Below are 22758 nucleotides of genomic sequence, written 5' to 3'. Positions count from 1 at the left end.
ACCGGAACCGTTTACGGTACAGTCGATAGAGGATTGGTTTTCGGGGTGTGCCTTAAAAAAAAGGTTGTATAGAATATAAATTGTTTATCGTTCGCGGGTGCACAAAAAAATTCTTAAACGTTATTTTGATTGCAAATGACCACAGAGCATATAATAAGACGTCCTGCAGCGGCGGGAGAGCATTAAAAAAATACACAGTACAATAAAAAAAGAAAAATACAAGAACAAAAATGTGTCGAAATATTTGCTACCGGATTTTAAAAATGATCTTTTTTCGCAAAACCGATTTCACGGTACTCAAGGTCTAACGTGCGCTACTGTTTGGTTAGTCGTGCCGGGTCTCCCGACCGGCGGCGGTAGCGATCGTGGAGCGTACAGAATCGAAATTCAGTCATTGTCAACGGGTCCCGTGGTTAGGGGTACGTGCGTACCAGACCTATACCTATAATACCTACACACATAAATGTGCAACCCGAGTTCGCAATGTAAGCATACCTATAGGTATAATACTGCTGCAGGCACCGCGTGCAGTGGCAATGATGGCGGTGTCCCCGGGTGCCTATTGTGAGGACAGTATTATATTATTATATACCTGAGGGTGTCCAAAAGACAAACAAAGGGGATGCCGAAAACGAGTTTCACCTTTGGAAACTTTCACTTTACGTTATTTATTGCCCGGCGTGCGTGCGTGTATTATTATTATTTTACACGTACAATAATGCCGATGACAGTGCACGTACCCACATATGCAGTGTGTACGTACCTAGCCCCCGAGTCGAAATGCGTCGCATTTCGTCGAACGCGTCCGCGCCGGAATCATCATCACCGTCGTTCAACGCCACCGCCGTCGCCGGTAAGTGCAAAATGTTATATATTATTGTTTCGTAAACCGTTCGCCACCTATACGTTTATAGCTATATCTATAAAACATTACATAACGCGTGTGCGCTATAGTGTCTCGCTTAAAAAAAAATAAAAAATTATCGCCGCCAAGAATCTGTTGTAGTCGTTATTATCATTATTACTGTCTCATTAACGGAAAACAAACACGACGCGCGGTTTAACCTCGCCGGGCTCGCGGAATACAGCGCGTAAGTTATACGTTATTATACATATTATAATATATTATATTGCGCTCGGCGAGATTTATACATACATATATGAATGTATGTGTACATGTTTGTATACACGTTATAAGAGGGTTTCTTATATTGATTTAAACGGGTCTCCTGGGCATGCTAAATATCCGTCCGGCAGCCGCTCGCCGCCGGGCCCTGCCATTTTGCCCCTCGAGGGGTGAAACCGTCCCTCTCGCCGCGCCGAACCCCGCCGGAAAGCGCCGCCGCCACTGCCGCCCGCGCGCACATAGGTCATTCGCGTGTAATATAAATTCTCGTAAAGTATATACATAATATTAGGCGTGCAGTATAAAGCAACTCTGACAATATAATAATATACGCATTTCGTTTTATAATAATTATCGTTTTTTTTTTTCGTTAATTATTCAACGCCTGCGTTGTTGTTTACAAAATTTGTTTCACGCACGACTGTATTACGTATGTATGGCTATAAATAATAATTGTCACTGGAAATTTACCGTAAACTATTTTTCATTTCTTGCGATTTTATCGCTAATGGGAAGGATTTTTAACTTGTCACTGAAGTACAAAAACAAAAATCGAACAATATTTAATTAAGCGCGATTGGTTACCGAAGCTCAACCATGGTAGTCACGCCGGTAAACCGCACCGGTTTGAAAACTCGTATGCAAACATTTCCAAATATCGCACGATTGTAATTTAACGAGTATACGCGATAAAATAGAGCAATTCCGTACCAGATTCGATCAAGGCAAACGAGAAATTTACACATTTTTTATTAATTCATTGTCGATCGCTAATTAATAACGTTGTGATGCGAATAAATTTATAAAAGTTATGTGAACTGCATAAATTGTGTTATCTCTTTGAGCTATCAAAAAAATAAAAAATATATGTACCTATATATCGTTATTTTTAGAATAAAATATTAGATCTATGGCGCATTGGCGCCTACACATTTTTGTTCATTAAACTCGCAGATGATCTATTCTTACTACAATAAATAATATAGGGAATAGATTGCATAAATATAATATTACTAGCAGTGGTATTACACTATTATTATAATTGTTTTAAATCGCATTATAACATTTATGTGGCTCGTGTTCGACCCAATTAGTAGCCATCTTTATAAACGGAAAACCAATCATATACTTATATTTGAGTTTCAATTTATTTTATTATACAAATTATTATATATTATAATATTATTATATTCATATAAATCATGTCGATCTGTCGCATGTGGAACGCCGTATATGTGTGTGTGCCTAATGTGTCAAGGCAAATCAGATCGTAATTAATATAATAATTGTTATTATTGTACTAATTGTATTAATTAATGACGATGGTTGAGCGATCCGAAGAGAAGATATTATATTAAATTTACTTTTAAACGACTTTTTAAATGTGACCACTAGGTAGATTTATGTCTTTATAACCGTTGAACGGAATACAGTATGTTATGGTTTGGTTTGTAAAACGTGATTCGATTTTAAACAATTACACAGTATTTATATGAATTGGCGAACGTTTTATGATCGTACACGAGTTAGTGTAGGTCGACATTAAAAACTTCCACGCTGCGGCATTTGATATGCGGTTAATAAAAACACACTTAAACGGTGTATAATGTCGGTCGTAAAAATTTCAAAAAATAATATTTCAGATTAATCTCATAAATTAAATTATATTGTTTGATATAAGTGTATACAAAATCCTCATTAATTAATTAGCTATAAAATCCAAGAGAATCAAATAATATCTACTTAGTTACGCTACAGAAAAAAAAATTAAAAATAAATATAATGTAAACCGATACTATCATTATTGTATTTCATTTAAAGAGGAAGTTTATAATATGACGTATACTATTTTTTCGAGCACTGCATAATCCAACGTAATATTCGACCTCCACGGCGATGAACAACAGCGGAACACGAATTTCGGGAGTACGCGGGCCACACTGTAAAATATAGTCTTATAATAGTATGCTTTACACTATTATATATTAATATATGTACACAAGTCGTATGTTATATAGCAAGCTAGAGATTTAGGGCATAGGAAGAGGTGGTGGCAGCGGCACCCGGTGGTTATCGTCGTCCGCGTGACCGTTGTCCACTCTCTTGCGTACATTATATGTACCTACTCGTACGTTATAATTTATTATATTTTATGCGCATATAATATCGTTTTCTTCGGAAGTCCACCGCGCGCGGACGATAAGACTGTTTGCTCAACACCGAGTGGTCGCCGCTCGACGGAGACTTACGCCGCCTGCATATACCGGTCAGCCGGAATTTAATTTGTCGATGATGATAATAATAATAATATATTATCTTATACATACATTCGGTGTACGTGCGATAGAGTAAATCCCGTTTTTCTCGTGACGTGCGCGCGGTACTCGACCCGAACTTATAGGTGGTTAAACAACAAGGATATAGAATATTGTAATAAGTCTCGGAAACTTTTCGACCGAACGCTGCCGATTCGATTTAGCTGATGACAATTATTTTCATCCTTGACATATTCTATATAAGCCCAACTCTCGACGAACTTAAGGCGGGCGGCGCCATGTATATATAAGACCGTACACGAGTCCTGCGCGTTTTCGGAAAACCGGCGACATTTCGCGACATATTTGAGACTACGTATATTTTGGAGTTTAATACTTATTTTATAGTATAATATCAACGATATATTATATTATATAATGTATACATGTTTGTGGCACAGACATCACACAGCACACATACGCACATCGCGCGTTTAATTGGGGTCACTTCCTTCCTTCCTTCCTTCCGGTCCTTCGGTCGGAACTCACGCAAGCACATACACACATACACACGCGTCGCCCGCACACATGGTCGGAAAAAGGTCCTCGGCCTCGGAACGTCACGTCCACCTACCTATATAAATACGACGCGTACCACGGGGTATACTCGCGTTCGCCTGTCGTTTGACCGCGGAAGCGGGTGTATTACATGATACATGACTGGATTACTAAAATTTTACTGCACACATTATACGAAAATGATAATGATATATACAGGATGAACTGGCTGGAGATATTTGAAGAAAAATGATGAATTCTTGTATTAGCCGTGTTTTTTTTCATTATATTTTAAGAAGTAATATTTCACTGAATATAATATAGTAGGAAAGTAGAAAACTACAATATGTATTCTCAAAAATTAAAATTCGAACTCGCGTCTTAGTCTGGCCGGGATATCGTCTGATTCGCGATCGAATGATCACTCTGTATATTATGAGGGCTTTCGGCTTTTAGCGCTGCTCGAAAAACGCTCGACCGCTTGCTGCATCTGCACACATATGTTCGACAATGTATACATTATATTATTATTATTGCAATTCGTTATTCAATTCGGCCTGAAACGCCGGGAAAGCGACAAATTTAAATATAATCGCACATAATCCATTGCTGCCGTCCGACGACCGGCCGTAATAATTATATTATATTATATATATAAATAATTATAATTTAATATACGATATTTGTACGCATATTTTAACGATAGCTGAGCCTCGCGCGCGCGAAATCTATTGCTCTCCGAGTCCGTTTGCATACATCGTAAACCCTTTTGCGGCGTGTAAACCGTATAAATTTCTCGTTTTAAATCGATAATACGCTCGCGGTGTATTATATTGGCTCGAGCACGTATACAATATTATGTATTATAAATTCTAACGTTCGGCGATTATTAGGTTATTATGCTGTACATTATTCATCGTGTTTATTGGAAAATAATTGAACGATTTCACCGGCACGCTGCTCGACGCTGGTCGGCCGCGGCGCCATCGAGTTGGTTTTTTTTTTTTATTGTTTCTAGTAAACATCGAAAGCGACGAAAACTGGTCGAAACCGATCGTAACGACGACGAGGTAACACCTTCAAAATAGGTATTACGATAGATTATGAGGCGCTTACATTTTGTGACAATACAGGCGTATAAGTAAGGACGCGAATGTGTAATAGCCATTTTGAAACCTTTATACTCTACACACATCTAACGTTCTATTTACATTGTTGATTGATTACTGCTGAAATGATAATTATTAAGTACGCATGCAAGAAAACACTAATATGCCGTGATATAAATGTACAATATCTAAAGCACACACACACAAAAAAAAAAAAAGAATTTATTAATAATTTAAAACACTTTGGTTTATAATATCATAGTATTATGTATGTAAAGAAGATAAAACTTGCCAATGATTTCAATAACACAAAATAACCTATTTGTTATATCAACGCTCCATACAGAATCATGGTTTTCAGTTACATAGATATATTATTATATAATCTATTTCGGTATACACGTGTTTACTGTACCTATATACGCTGTTTATACCTAACCATATTAAGCACTTATTATAATATATTGTAAACGGCCGCGTATTGCAATACATCATGAGCGTTTAATAGTAATCTTATTTAGTCGATTTTCATGTTCCCATCATGCGAGTGTTGTGTAGAGTACGTCATACACTCTCAGATATAATTTATTATAAGAAAAACACGGATTTTCCCAATCGTATATTATAATACCTACTCGTATACTAGTAATAATGTTAAAATATTCGACCGTACATATTATTATACAACTCTAATCGCACGTTCGTAATAAACGTTTTTTTTTTGTTTCAGAACATATTTCATATACAATGCGCACCTTCGATTTGGTTATTGGTGAATTTGATGGATTGCTACAGGTTTCCAGTGCATATACTATTACTTATATGGCGATAATTATTTCATAGCGGTATTATTGTACCTATTTCAGAAACAACACGTTTTATAATGGAACTTATAACACTAGCGACTACTATAGGTAAGCCGATTTGTAATTAATAAAAAAAAAATAAATAAATAAACCTAGAATAATTTATCATATCAGTGTTATACTTCACTACACTAGTCAATATTTTTGTTGATGCAAACTTTTAAATTAAAAAAAAAAAAAAAAAACCCGACTCGAACAACTCAAAACATATTATGACGATTTGTGTTTATCATCTATACATTCAGGCTGTTTTTTTTTTTTTTACAAACGGTTGAGGTCGTTATAATAATATTTATGTATTACATAGATACCGAAAAAAATTGTTTTTTTATTTTTTAATTTAATTACCTATCAATTTATTATAATGCGTGTTGTTATTAATTATCAATCGTCATTATTAAACTATATAGTGTAGTAGTAATAGCAGTAGTAGTAGTAGTAGTAGTATACTATAGTTTAGTATAATATTAATTTCGCGTTGATTCGATAAACGGTTAATAGCGCCACATCAAAATCGACGCGCACAAAACACATATTTAAACGAATTAATTACTATGTATATATTACACTCGTCGTGTATTTATCGATTTTAATGGCGCGCGCACGTATATTACGATGTTTTAACTACGTAGGTGTATAATATAGGTGTATATCATGATATTATATACTGTATAACTGGCCATGTTTTAGCACGTTCATGTGTCTCACACACACAACGTATTTTAAATTGTGATTTTTTTTGTTGTTAGATACGGTTTTTGTTTTTGCGTTGCGACTCATCGAACTCGAAACGAAACGGTGTCACTGCCATTTCACGTACATGACATGTCTCCCGTATACTCGTAATGATACCGCGGTATAATATTTAATAATATATATGTTTGACGACCGACACATAATATTATGTCGACCCTTGACCAGTGATATTGTATACAGGGAGCTTCCAATAATCGTTACGCATATGATATTGCAAACAATCAAAATGAACTCGGCCGAAACCGCGATAAACAAAAACAAAACGCATAGCGAAAATAGTGCATACATTTATTACGGGTATATTCTGTACACGCAACGAGTGGTGTGCATTTCTCGTGCACTTCACTTGGATGCATTTACTGCAATACTATATCAATGGTACCTATATAGGTATATACTTGGTTGGCGGCAACTGCAGCCAGAGACATAGAAGTCGGCATAACGTTATTATAAACTAACATATTAGATACATTCTATACAGAACGGGCGATGGTTTATTATAACAACGTTTCATTATTTGCACGCCATTTGCGAACGTTTAAAACGTCGTTTAATAATATCGGCGTATATAATAATAATAATAAGCAATTAACCGAAAGCAATAACATAAAAAAATGAGAAAAAAGAAAGAAAACGTGTAATAAATCGTTATAGTCGAGTCGCGAGTTTAATTACTGCATAGTTGTTGTTAGTTATTTATTTATTATTATATATGAGTTTATACTTTTTTTTTTTTTTACATATAAATATTATTTTTCATTTTTTTCCGCTCCGAGTAACATTCCCGCCGTTCGACTGGTTTACACCGCTACTACCACTACACGTAAATATGATATTAATATACATTATAATACACGGCAACAATCGTAAAAACGAAGTATTTATTTATTATTATTTCTTTTTTTTCTCTCCGTTTTGTACTCGGAACCCCGTCACACGATTCTTGTACACTTGATGGACGGACGTTGTGGGAATTTTATTTCCTTTTTTACCCTATTAGCGAACGCGTACATCGCCGATGCCGTCGTGGTTATGGAAACGGATTTATGGCCGGACTCCAAAAGAGGATTGCGGCGATACGCATTGGAAAACTTGCGAAAGCGCATATGTAGGGTATTTATAAACGTGTGAGTGTGTGTACAGCTCGTGTGTTTGTGGTTTATATTTCGGGAAAGGGTGATCAATAAATCCTACAATTGTATATGTGAACGAACGGGAGCGCGCGTTTGTGGGCTCCATGTACGTACACGACCTGTTGGGGATTCGAAACGAGACATTTTTAGGTGCGCCTCGTGCTAGTGAATATTATATAAGTATACTGCGTTACGTCATATTTTACCCCGAAAGGCCGAATCGGTATTGTTAATCGCGTTTTTCCAATGCATAACATAACAAAGGTACTTACTGTAAGTACATCTACTCGTGACCCTGTAAAACGCGAGCCACTGACGACGATTGCACCCATGACGTGTACAGATTTGATACGTGTACTGCAGGGCAGGATAAAATTAAAATTTTTTTATCGAAATCGCAATTATATTTGCGTGTATTTGTGAGTGTGTATATTTGTAATGAATAAGAGAGTGAGAGAGGTTGAACGAGTGTGCGCGCATGTGTGTACTACATAGATGCCTATGGCCGCAAACCGAGGAGAGACCGCTTATAGTTATTTCGTATAATATTATTATATTATATATATATGTAGACGCTCGGCGGGACGTTCGCCTATAAAACATATCATATATCATAACGTAATATATTGTAAATCGAAAATATCTATTTTACATGATCCCGCGGCCATGATCGTCGTGTACATATATGTTTTTACCGTAGGTATATTACAAACCGTAAATTATGTATACGTCCGAAAAGCGTTTTGTTTTATGAATAGATATTCAACCTACTATTATTATTTGAACATGATGATATAACAATAATGACAAACGGCTTACACGATAATGTTATATGCTGCAGCTTGTTAAAAAATTATTATACACATTTTTGACAGAGTGCAGCGCTGATACCCGTCCAAATAGTTATTTAAATTACATTATACGCCTTTGCATAATATACAGAATTCGAGTTTTTTTATATATAATTATTTCAAATGCGTCAATACCTATTTATATATATATTACGTGATTTCAGATTTGTCGAGTAAACGTTCGGGAATACTGCAGAACACCGAATACATAATGTATGAATAACATGGGAATTATATTACATTATCGCGTTTCGTCGTTTATCTAACAACTGCAGAGCCGTAGTAGAGGTAAATTAAAACTGTTAATTTATAATATATATTATATATACGAATATAATCCATCAAATTCAATTTAATTATTTCCTTAATTATGTTTCAGGTCATTTATATGGTTTTTGATGTTTGGCTACTTAGTTAATTTCATTTTTTTTTTTTTTTTAATGAATTGTTGTAGATACGCTTCGGACATATTTGCATAAAACAATGGAATTATTAAAACTAAATTCAAACGTATAGCTGTGAACATTAAACACATTTAAACGTAGGTATATAATTTAGCTCCATAATGTTTGTAATTCAGTTAAAAACAAAAATCGATTAAAAATAATAAACGGGCACCATCCGTGCATATGTGCAGTGTGTACCTACATATATGTGTGTGTAAATTTTAAAAAGATATTTTATATTCAAATGCATGTTATGATAAGCCATTAAGCCCTTTAGCGATGTTGTTTAAACGTGCGATCTATTTATTATACTTTTCGCTGCGACGACGTTCAGTGATCTATTGTACAATTCATATGGTCTGTACCGAAAAAAAAATAAAACTATCTAACTGTACCCACAGATTTTCGATTAAAATACCATTATTCTCTCTGACTCAAAGATATTTAATGAAACGTAAAAAATAAATTAAAATGTATACGCAGAGATCTAATCGAGGAACTACGCGTAGAAATAATAATTTTTGTTTGCTAATCTACCACAGAAGACTGAATGAATATATTATATAATTTATACGTAGTGTATATATTAGGATTGTGCTAATCTATTAGTCTTTCGCGATTTTAAGGAATTAAATCGTCCGGTATGCGGAATGTTAATTTATTTTCATATGAAAAATAATATTCTTTTCGCGAATCATGACAATTAAAATTTAAGTTGACTTAGGTACATATTTTTTTTTTATTACATTCATTAATCGGAATAATATCGTTAAGTAAATCGTTTTGCTATTCTGTGTGTAGTGTGTACCTATATCGTTCTCGTATATCACGTATAGCGATGTATCTACATCGCATATAAGCGACAACCTTTTAAAATATATCTAAACACTATTTATAAACGCTTACAATAAACCGCGTTTCTCGTACATTCATTGTCGACTAGTAGGCCGAGTGTAAAATAAAATTCATCCAAGGTTTTGATCGTTGAGGAAGGTTGTGTACATTTTTTAATGGGCGTCTGTCGTCGTCGCAGTATAATAATACAATCGTCAACATCGGGTCGTTTTAAATCTCGCGGCCGCCATATTTCACTGCGGTCGTACCTTACTTTAGCGTTGCACACGTCACATATATAGCTGCTACTGCACCTGTTCCGCGATGGTCGCTCATCTATACTACGTAATAATGATATTATAATAATGATATCTTATGTGCCGCACTATGCAGGAAGCGCGAATTATATTTTACACACGCTCGGCTAATGTGCAAATTTACATATCGTTTTATATGTGTAGGTACATATAGACGTGTACGATATAATATATTTTAAACGGCGATATACCTACTATACACAATAATGTAATACTATCACTGTTTAACTACTATTATACTCACACTACTACAAAGTCAACAACTAATACTGCAGGTACGACTACCGAATTACGCAGGTATTGTTGTACACTCGTACAATAATAATAATAATAGGTAAAGTGGGCATATTAGGTGTGTATGTATATAAATGCGTGTGGCGATCGTCGTTCCGTGACGCGTAGACTCGTACAATAAAAAAAAATAATAAAAGTGTCGAATAATGACGGTATAAACTTCAAAATAAAAATAAACACGTATAAAGTAGGCGCTTGTGGAACGATTATCGTCGCCCGCCGTCACGGGGGCTCCGTTAACAGCTAATAAAAGTCCGCGCGCGTCGTCGGATTCCGTTTTTATGCGCTCGCGCTATCGTCTCTCCTACCTACGTCTACCCATAGGTAATAATATAATATATTATAATACCTAGTATTTTATCGCTGGGACGGGTTTTATTTTTTTTTATTTTTTCCTAAATCTGATTCGATTTAAATTTATTGTCGGCGGCGTCTCTATATACGGCGGCGATCGCGCGATATTATCGTTACCGGGTATTACCTGTATATTATAACACGCGTACGGAGATGACGAGATGCGACCGTAGCAGCATCCGTATAAATAATAAATCGGTACCCTACCCGATCTCGTCGCGACCACGACGGTGCCACGCGACCGCGTCATCTGTCGGACAAAAACCGTGATTCTTTCGCGTTTTTCGTTTTTTTTTTTACTCTCTCTCTCTCGCCCTAACCGGTCGTCGGCCATTACCGATATAGCGTATTTCGCTTAATACGTATTACGCATAACACACGCACACACATATATTTATACAACGGTTGTGGTAAGGGGGTGGTTGAAAACGCGTTACGACCCTCTGGGTAATGGCCCGGCAATTGGGTCAGCCGTTGACCTTGGCATACGTGCACACGAGGCACAGCTGATCGCGCCCACAATGGATGATCGCCATAACATTATCATATTATTACTTTATATATCGTTGTATAACCGTCTTTGGTTGTATAATATCGTTACGGGTCGTCGTACTATACACCTGATGATCGCAGACCTGTCGGAAGTACTCGCGTAATCGCTTATTCGGTCCCGTCCCGTAGTCTTTGTATAGACATCATTGTTTGGCAAGTAAAAAACGGTCTTCTCCGAGTAGATATAGCCATATATCCACACAAAATCCAAGAAAAATTACCAAAAAATCATTCGACGATTTTCGTGCATTGTAGTTAGAACCGCGGTATAAATTTAATACTTAAAATATATAATTGAATTCTATTATGATCGTTTTTACTCCACAGAGTTACGGAGCTAACACAATAAGAAAATCAAACGTCGAGTTTCCAAATAGAGTGAAGAAATTAAAAGGCTATACTATATATGGTGTCTATATATCATTTACGGAAATGAACATTTCGTCTCAGTTTGATAAATTAAGCATTTTGAAGGACACAACGACGAAGTAAGTGTATAAGGTAAAGACAATAATTATTAATATTTATATAGGTACGATAGATGGGCTTTTAACCGTGGTCCGTCGTTTTAAATCGAGATATCACAGCGAAAACGTTGGACCTATAAATATTCGTGCCAAACAGTCATTAACGCGCGTACTCTGTATTATAATATATTATGTTTGTGTATTATATATTGTTAGCGTCTGCTTATTTTCGTATATCGGTCTAGACTCAATCTCGTCGCGTCGTATAATTTATAGGACCCCGGCAATAATATAGGTATATAAACGATATTATACTTACATATACATTACGCACTAGCAGTTTTAAAACGTATAATTACGTAGCCGTGTACACAATGTGTATGTATAATTTCTTAAAATATTTCATAAAAGTGTATTGTTTTAACAATATTTAAAATTATTTTTAAAATTATTAGTTCATTACGCCATTATATAATTGTGGCAAATAACTCATAAATCATAATAAACAGTCTAGACATGTGGATTATTTATTACTTAGAAAAGTTTTTAGGTATAGAATACACGCGAATTATAGTCAAAATAGTAAGCATTAAAATCTTTGGCGTTGTAGAAAAAAATGTATTTCGTGTAATATATGTGCAGCCTGTGTTCACATCGCCAAGATGGCAAAAACAAATATTCGGCTCAATATCTATTATAATTTATAATAACAATATACGTTTACACACACAATATATATATAAACCTATAATATGTATTTGTACTCTTTGTATTTGAATGTACCTACAATCAACGTGTAAATTCATTATATTCGACTTCCTACTTATATATATATATATAAGTATAATTCGTTTATCTCAACATTGTATTATTAATTTATAACATGCGCAATTAATTATGGCGTTTATGAATAATCGCGGAAAGTGTTTTACGTATATAGGCGCCTTATTAACGAATGTTTCTTTTCACGTATCAATCGTTCGATCATTATTATATATAAACTTTGTACATAAGCACTCGTATAAACGGATATAATTTGTAACGTAAATAACTATTTTAATAAAAAAAAAAAAAAAAAAACTCGCTAATAATCTACACATCCGTGCACAGTGCTGTATAATATGAACACGATTCCAACAAATACGCAATAATTATACGTTTCGGTATTGAATAATAATAACTAATAAGTATAGTTACCTACCTATGTATTTATACGTTATAATATATTAGGTGCAAGTATAGGTGCTGCAGGTACCTATTGAAATTATAAATCGTTTTTATATTACAGTATTTATAACGGAAGATTGCTATGCTTATAGTGATGAAAAAAAAAGTTTTATAAATCAAATAATTTATACGAGTCAATACTTAATCAGTTTACACGCAATTCGCATTAGAGCTGAAAATCGTTATTAGAATTTAATAATATTCGTAAAATCCCGTTTAAGTTTTAAATTTTCCGACGGTTCACGTAAAAATATTATAAATTCGCGAAACGGAATGAAAAAATTTCTATTGGGATAATGTAAAAAACGGTCCGTATATGGTGTTAGTATAATATGTTCCAGACAAATATTCGCTTTTTTCAAGAGGTGTATAAACGCGCGTGTTTAAATAATAAAAGTAAACCCGTCGTTAAATATTACGATTATAGTTAATAAAAAAAAAAAAAACCATTTTAGTTTATTCTGACCGTGTGTACACGCCCGTAATAGGTATACGTTCAATGCTCGTGTATTATATAACAGTTATTTGCCGTCGTCGGAATCTCCAGGGATGATATTCAAGTATATCATATTATAATATGTGTATAATATACCACTCACTTGTGCTTTAAAAGTATCGTTAAAACATTATTTTTTTTTAAATAATTAAAATCGTATTCAAGCAAAAGTAGAGGTATTATATATTTATTATTTAATCATTGTTTCCGTGTTGAAATGTTATTTTGACTCTGATACGGTGGTTTATAAATTTTCTATAACGTATAGGATAATGATTTAATTATTTTCTAACAGTGATTTAGACGATAATATTGTATAATAGACGAGGAGGAGGATTGAGATTGGGACTAAACCATTGTGTGGACCATAAAATCGAGACCGTTTCATATTCATTGTCTCGGTTGGGTTTATTTTTTAAGCTATAGATATACAAGTGATACAATCTATATAGATAACGTGAACTGTGCATACTGATTGAAAGGCTCATATCTTTTCGGCATTTGACAGTTTGGCATCATCCCAGATATAATGTATTTATATATTTTTGAAAGTAGCACTTGTAGAGAATTGTGATAAAAACATTTCCATTATTTTACAACTAAATCATTATATAATATGTATATACATATATTTATAGATTCGAATAAAATTTATCACAGCTATTATATAATATAATATAAAGATATCAACATCGACTATTAACCAGACAGTGTAATAATATTCAGAAAATCATGTTCTGTTTTGAATACGATAAATGTAGCATGTAATAATATATAGATAGGTACCGTTACATGAATTAAAAGCTATACATATTTATCGAAGAGATTAATAATGCCTATATAACTACATGTATATACGAGCGGGGAGAGGATAACATTTTTTTTTTTAAACACACACATCTACCCGCGCAGAGGTTCGAGAATCTATAAACGAATGAAGCAAAGGAAAACATTGTAAAAACATTCCGAAATAATTGAAGGTTTTGCGTCTAAAAAAAGATCGTCCTGCAGTATAATACACCGCGTACCTACACACAGACTATACGATGATTATCATTATAACGTTCGTTGACACGACCGTATAGACGTTACACGTTTTTAAACGAATACGATATACATATATATATTATTATGATATAGGTAAACAGGACCGCGGGGAAAAGCACGAGTTTTAATTTGTTGGTAAATCATAATCGTTCCCTAAACGCGTATTTGTTTAACACACACACACACACCCAATATAATAGTTGACTTATTTACATAAAGTAGCAGCGTTATACACATATATTTATATATAAATAGGTAATAAGTAATAACAGTAATCACCGCGTTGCGCGAATTCGTCACTGATCAAAACGAGCATAATCATACAATGTGTATATTATAATATACGCTGCGATATAATATTTTATAATAATGGCGTTAAACGCTGCTGTAAATATTACACACACACGACAGAATTGCACGGTAATTTGTTATATACGAACAGCCATAATCAATATATCGTATAATAATACTAATACGCGTACCTATATATACCTACATTATTACGATGTACGCTTTTAAATCAACTGTAATCTACACATTATATACTTATCTACGGCGAGTCATTTATACGTATTTGAGGGCACTGCAGACGAAAGAATCGAATACTGTAACACCTCAAACTCGATCGTTATTATATAATATATGAAGGCTTATAATATATATTGCAAGGTACCGCTATATAGGTGACTTGTGTGTGGTTTAATTCAACTGCACAAGTGATGCGTTTCGGAATAGATATTTGAAAAAAAATAAATAATAATAATATCTAACACTGCAATCTCTTCGTGTGTAAAATAATATGTGTACGAGACCGCGGTAGTCCACGTGCGCGGCGATAATCGTGATGATGTGTTATGAAGACGCAATATGCGTTTCGTATATTTATATTATTATTGCTGCTGCAGTAGCTGGACTCGTATTTTTATGGCCTCAGCTTGTTTAGAATATAATAGCGTTGTTCTCTTCTGGTCGTGTGTAACAAAATACCGGGGCGATATCGGGGACTCGCGGGTAAAGTTTTCGTTGTTTTTTTTTTGTTTTTTACACAAAATTCGAGAATCATAATGACTTTAATTAATCTATTTGAGTAAAACACGATTAAAACACGTCGACACTGAGTATAAACAAATTTTCGATTTTATGATTTAAAAAATTACCGATTTGAGATTTTAGCATTTGTTTTTAAAATTATATTTATTTTTCTATGTTATACTCGGGTTATAAAATTTGTACCTATTACAAAATAGGTAATTTGTAGGTGGGATTTATTCAGAATAATACATTTGCGGATGTAGTTTTCTCTATAATGATTTTAATTAAAAAATTTTTTCAGTGAGTTTTTTTTCAATTTCAAGGTTAGTCTGTTGCACTTTTTAAAATTTAAATCATGCCAGTGCATTTTTACTTTACCATTTCCTTTATATTGTTTTCTTTTGTATAATAATTATTGTTATACCTATATACTGGCTATATATACTTATTATTATGTTATTATATTATGCATATTTTGTATAAATGCAATTTGCACCAACTTTAGAATTGTATATTATAGGTTTATAATAGATATTATGTTCTCGACAGCTATATTTTTTGTCTAATTGCGGACGATACACAACTTCCAGTACAATATTATAATGTATTATTATTATTGTTACAGACATTACATACTCTGGCACACACGTTAAATGTTTGATGTACACTGCGCATGCTTTCACGTGGAACACACTATAATGTTGTTTAGGATGTGTTTCTAAAACTGTGCGCGAAAAAAAATTTCTATAACCTCTGTGACCTGACCACACACACACAAACACACAAACACACTATAATTCTATTTTACCGGTGGAAAATTCTATTACTATATTATATGTTACAGAAAAGAGATGTATATTTAACAATATTATTTGTTGGTACGTACCTATACCGTATATTATTTTTCTTTATTTAGCGATAATATAGTTATAGTATACCCACGGTACTAATACCATACTATTCGTTTTCTAGTATATTAAAAACAATATAATAACTCTACGAAAAAAAGAAATTGAAAAAACATATTTTATGATATAGATATTTTATAGCTTCAGTGATATATAAGGTCGTTTCAAATGTTATCAAGTGACGATAATTATTCGTTATTTCTTCGTGTTCATTATAATAATATATTATATAGGCTTAACGTTACAATATATTATATACTTGTATTATTTTATAATATTATACATATATATATACATATTATAGTTTATTCGTTTGTTTGAAGTACAATTAAACGGCCGTGTGGTTGAGTTATCAGTGTGGAAATTTAGATAACAAATATGATATTGGGTTCGTCAATTTCAATTACGATCGCGTGCATAATTATTTATATTAGTCGTATTGTACACGCCTATAGGGTGATTAAAAGTACTTAGATGAAATAGGGCCGCATTACAGTATTATTATAAAGTACTGTGTAATTGTATAATTATTATATTAAAACTAATTCTTTAAAAAAAAAAAACTGTTTAAATTCCGTTATCATTATATAACATCGAACATAATGACACATAGATAATAATATAATACATATTGATGTATTCTATTGCATATTATCTTATACAGTTTATACGACGGTCACTCTGATGAACATAATATACGATAAATAATAACTAGATGGTGTTAAATTAATCGTTTTAATCGTTTTTCTAGAAAATCAATCAATTGCCAATGACTGTAACGGAGTTTATTATTTCGAATTTAAAAAAGAAAAAACAATTTATCGACTGATATAGCAATAAACGCGCGGGATGAAGTCTTCTATAGGAAAAGTATAATAAAAAATCGAACCCCCACTGATCCGCAAGTTCGAGCAGTTCACGGAACGAAATCGAAAGCTCCGTGTAATACGCGCGGAACCTACAACCCCAAATTGACAACTTCCACACATTTTTATGTACGGGTATTATTATCGTTATGTGCTCGAATATAAAAATAAATGTCTATACATAGCCGGTACCTTTGTAATAATATCCATCGACATACATTGTTAAGACTTTAACAGATAATAAGGATAAAAAATTAATTTCATACGTATAAACATTAAAATAAGTATACGGATAACGGTGCACCTATACTGTATATAGATTCATACATATTATTATATGTATAGACACTGCGATCGAGTTGATGAAATCTTTTTTCACGATTCCTGACCTAACCCCGACTCTGCGGCCTGTACGATGAGTAATAATAATTAATAACATTATTATGTACCTATTACTACCTTTATATTATATACGATGCACATACGGTTTTACGCGATGTTATATTATTTATTACGGCGTTTTGTACAACAATATAATATATACGGGGGCTAAATCGCACATTCATTACACCGTGAACGAATTCCCCCTTCCCATCATCAAAGCGCATATAGCGTGTGCCTACACCACCCGACGATTTATACACACACACACACACACACACACACACACACACACACACACACACACACACACACACACACACACACACACACACACACACACACACACTTAAATCAATGACCTTTTAAATAACCGTGCACGCAGCACATAACATATATATTACTACAATATACACACGCATTATTATTGTTGTAACGCGTACGCGTGCGTATAAAATATATATAAATAAGGAGAAAAGTATTCCGCACATAATAATATTATAATAATGTAATAATAATAATAATAATAATACACGTAATAGTGTATAGGTGTACATATCGGGCAATTTTTTTTTTTTTTATATTATTATTTTATAAAAAATATGCGTGTTTTACTCAATATATATATACGACATTGTTGCAGGGTCATCTCGCGGATACACACGACGACGACGTTTTACTCGCGAATCTTTTCCGTCCTGCGTGCTCTCTCAAAACGTGTACCTAAGCCTATGTGTATTGTGCATAAATGTATATTATATATATTTTATAAACATCAGGCGTGTATATAAGTATATATTATACCTATGTGTATAATATAATAAAGAATGTACCTGCAGCGGCCTACGCACATATATATATACGCGACTTGTGGAGAATACTGTTGCAGCAGCTCAGATTACAATCGCGGGTAATCAGCAATCGTATTAACCGCGTTGCTAATAATATATTATCATTAATATTATATGTAAGCACATTGTATTATAAAATATGTATACTCATTTATTGTGGTTCACGCATGTAGTTTTTTATTTTTTAAATTTTTTTACGTCTAATTAGCGATCACATTTTTTTTTCAGGTCAAACACTTCACTGGATAAATGTGAACATACTCGACAACATCAACTGGACTAAACGATGATAATAATTATTACTAAATACGATACAGTATATTATGCGTGCTACACCGGATCAAAAAAAAAAAAAATATATAGTTTATAATTTATACCTAAATAATATATATGTTTGTGTATACCTAATGTTTAATACTTTATATTTAATTTACATTAAACGCTTTGTTGTACCGCATCATACATCATAAACATAATAAACCTATTAATATATTATATTATACAAATAATATGAATTTGTATTGAGTAGAATAATTTATATTATACTCGTGTAGTAGAGAAGACTATACACATCTATCTGAGTGTCTAATTAAAATGTATTTTTTTTATATAATTAGTAATTAAGATTACAAGACCGTTGTATATTTTTATATGTATAATATGTGTAAGACTGTAAGCTGCACGAGCATTAATTGAATACATCATATACAGGGTCTATAGTGTATTAGTTAAATTAATTATTGTCCGATTTATCGTTGAAAGGAAATCTAGCAATCAGTTGTTTATAAATAAATGTTATATTATGTGAAGCCACTAAAGCCGGGTTATGAATATTAAATTATAATCATCAATCAATAATTTTTAACTCGCCGAATATGTTTATCTACCTTAGTGAAAATTATCAATTTATATATATTGCACAGTTTAATGAATTTATAACAAACATCATAATAGCATATAACGATTATAAGAAACATTCAAAAAATTAAAATTGTATAAATTATATAATATTTGATCGATGCAAGTATAATGGGTGTTTTAATATACCTATTATAATTATGTATAGGTTATATTTTACGTATGCTAATCTACATTATTTAATAACGTTGTTTTTTTGAATAATTTTGTTTTCTATACAATATAAATGATTAATTAAGTGAAAAGAGGTAAAATATATTATATACTATAGAAGTATATAAAATGTATAAAAATATTTATTGTCAGATTACATCAGTCGTTCAAAATTTTTATCGTCGATTTATATAGGAAATTATTTTAAAATTTATTTTTGTAAATTTCCTTCCAATATTTTTGTAAAATATACTTGTAAAAAAAATAATATGACGATAAATAAAATATTAAAAATAGTATTATACGAAAAAAAATAAATAAACGAAACGTTGAGTTAGAACTTGTGATTAAAAAATATTATTATACTGAAGATGAAATACATCCAGCAAATCAATGACAAAAAAATTTAAAGTTATGATTTTTACCACAATCTCAGAAAAATATTTAAGTGCGTAAAAAACACTTTCCTAACTTAACCGGACATCTTTCCTCTGTTAGGGTGTAGAAAAATAGTCTAATTATTATAGCTCAGCGTAAATATTATATTTTAACAAAACAGTTCTTTGCTACCCTATACCTACCTACTATACGATTTTGTAATATATTTTATATTAATTAGCATAATTATTATTATACCTATACAGCTTCACTATTTTGATGCGATTTTTTATTTTCCATATATAATCGGTGGAATAGAAAAAAAAATTAAAAAATATAGGTAAACCTAAAATATGATATTTTTTCATATTATTATCACTATTAGCTTGTCCTTAAAAAATTGTCTATAGATTCGCCTATACGATTATAACATTTTGTTCTCGTGGCATGCAATTGGCGATTATAGACGCGTATATTATATACTATACATATTTTCATTTTATACGTATAGTATATAAACGCGGAAAAAGCGGGAAGAAAATTGAAAAGCGAACGATAGATAATAATATATATAAAAAATACTCTGTTTCGTGTCTGTACCTAGAGACTGACCTGCAATGGCCATCCACGGGTAGAACGTGTGGTTGTTCTGTTGCTGGTTGAGCTGCAGGGCCTGTTGCTGGTGACCGTTGTTGTTGATGCCGGTGCATGTGTTCCACGAGGCGGACAGCGATCCGGCCGAGTTGCGTGCCGAGTTCGGGCTGGCGCCGGCGCCGTCCAGGCCGGACACGCTGTTTCCGGATCCGTAGCCGACGCGGGATTCGGGCGTGCACACGTTGGGCCGGAGCAGCGACCCGTTGGCGGCCGCGGAGGCCGCGTTGCCCGGCCACACCACGTCCTTGGGCGACGACGCGTAACCGTTCTGGTGGGCCGCGGCCGCGGCGTCCGATTTGCCGACGCAGGGCTCGGTTTTCGTGTAGTTGAGGCCGGCCGCGGCCACGGCGGCCGCGGACGACTGGTCGCTGCCGCCGCCGCCGGAGCCTCCCCCGCCGCCGCCGCCGCCGCCACCGACACCGCCGCCGCCACCGCCGCCGCCGCCGGAGCCGTACAGCTTGCACGCGGCCGCGGCCACGGACGCGTCGTAAGGGCTGTCCTGCGGGGCCCTGGACTGCGACAGCCCGTGATGGTGATGGTGCTGCGACGACGCGTACGGCGACATGCCCAATCCGATGGGGAAGCGGTACGCGGCCGCCACGGCGTTCTGGTCGTGGTGGTGCGCCGACGACGACTGGTGATGGTGATGTCCACCGTAGAAACCGCTCTGCTCGAAATACGAATTCATCTTGCGGCGGAGACTACTTAATTTTTAAATTTTTTTTTATATGTTTTAATTTTCTTCGATTTTCGTCCGCTCTCACACGGGCGAGTGGGCTATATATAATATATAGGTAGAACGATATTCTTTTTCGCCGCACACTGCAGCACTCTCCAAGTACTATTTATTTTTTTTTTTTTTTAGTCAACGACGACGATGACGACGATGCATAGGTACGATACGATTATGATGTTTCGTCAAGATCGCATAGCTCGCGAGTCCGGTGCAAGCGTAAAAATACGCGCTGCAGACACACACACACACACGCTTTTACGGGCACACACACACAAACACACACACACACACTATGAAAACACTTTTTGTCGGCTTTACGAACCGTTTAATTTGTCGTAAAAAGGGTCATCTCGTTGACGTCGTCGTATATCCGGACGGGTCGTAAAACTCGCGCGCGCGCCCGCGGATTTTACGAGCAGAGTATAAAATTTTTAACGACGACCGACGATGATGTGGATATATATATATTTATATATACGTGCTGCAGTACGTCGCGAATTGATAATAAAAACCGAAAAGAACCCGAACCGCGGTCGGCGAACACTTGAGAAAAACGGAAAAAAAATTAATTCGCGAATTTTCCGAAATGTATATTTTAACGCACGAGCGTATGTATATTATAATGAGCGTCGGTATATTTCGGCGCGGGGTGGGACGACGATCCGCGATTTTCGGTTTTAACGATATTATACTTATATTAATATTATTATTATTATTGTTATTATTATTATATTCGTCCGTGTATGCGCTTTAAGTGGTTATGACGACTTAACGACGGGACAATCAGATCGTCACTGGCGCGCACACACGAACGTGCCATGTGACTCGGGCCGCGAGCGCTCCGAAAAGCCCCCCACCACCGCGAAGGCCGCCGCCGCCGCCGCCGAGTACACGCCGCCGCCGCCTCGCGGGGATCTCCCGTTTTCGTCGCCCGTTCGCTTTTTGTTGCGCCATTCGAGAGAAACGGGTTGCAGTGCGGCGAGAGAGCGCGGCGCGCCGCCGGCTCACCGGCACGCGGCGGTGGGGGGGTAGAGAAGAGCGCCGCGCGGAAAGACCCATTAAAACGGAATCGGCGAGAGCCCCGGACGCGCGGGGCGGGGTGGCGGGAGCCGGGCCAATAGCCGTTCAATTCGTCATGGCCGGCGCGCGCGGTGCCCAGTGGCGCCCGGGCGCGCGCCGCCGTCGCGTTTCGT

At 34.9% G+C, this 22758-nt stretch overlaps 1 protein-coding gene and 1 long non-coding RNA gene across 14 annotated transcripts in view; one reads left to right on the top strand and one right to left on the bottom strand.

Annotated features, from left to right (window-relative positions):
• LOC126548977 (homeotic protein ultrabithorax-like) overlaps window positions 1–22429 on the bottom strand; it is a 235208-nt gene extending 212779 nt beyond the window's left edge. For 3 of the 6 annotated variants that reach the window (XM_050197178.1, XM_050197177.1, XM_050197176.1), the window contains exon 1: window positions 20776–22380. In XM_050197178.1, coding sequence (XP_050053135.1) covers window positions 20776–21517 — 742 coding nt within the window. In that variant the 5' untranslated portion in view covers window positions 21518–22380. Of the gene's footprint in view, window positions 1–20775 lie in introns of all 6 variants that reach the window. The other 3 variants (XM_050197180.1, XM_050197181.1, XM_050197179.1) reach the window with 3 other exon arrangements.
• LOC126548979 (uncharacterized) lies at window positions 717–18838 on the top strand. Of its 8 annotated transcripts, XR_007603108.1 has the most exons (8): window positions 717–853; window positions 5779–5962; window positions 8819–8942; window positions 9034–9195; window positions 11779–11939; window positions 16346–16598; window positions 17380–17623; window positions 18519–18838. It is a non-coding gene; the product is annotated as an uncharacterized LOC126548979 (long non-coding RNA). The 8 variants fall into 8 exon arrangements; XR_007603109.1 differs by lacking the exon at window positions 17380–17623 and having other exon boundaries at window positions 9109–9195; XR_007603104.1 differs by lacking the exon at window positions 17380–17623.
• Window positions 22430–22758: the final 329 nt, after the last annotated feature.

Source organism: Aphis gossypii, chromosome 1 (genome assembly GCF_020184175.1).
Source record: "Aphis gossypii isolate Hap1 chromosome 1, ASM2018417v2, whole genome shotgun sequence".
NCBI classification, from domain to species: domain Eukaryota; kingdom Metazoa; phylum Arthropoda; class Insecta; order Hemiptera; family Aphididae; genus Aphis; species Aphis gossypii.
Note: the sequence above shows the minus strand (reverse complement) of the source record. Positions and strands in the feature narration are given on the sequence as shown.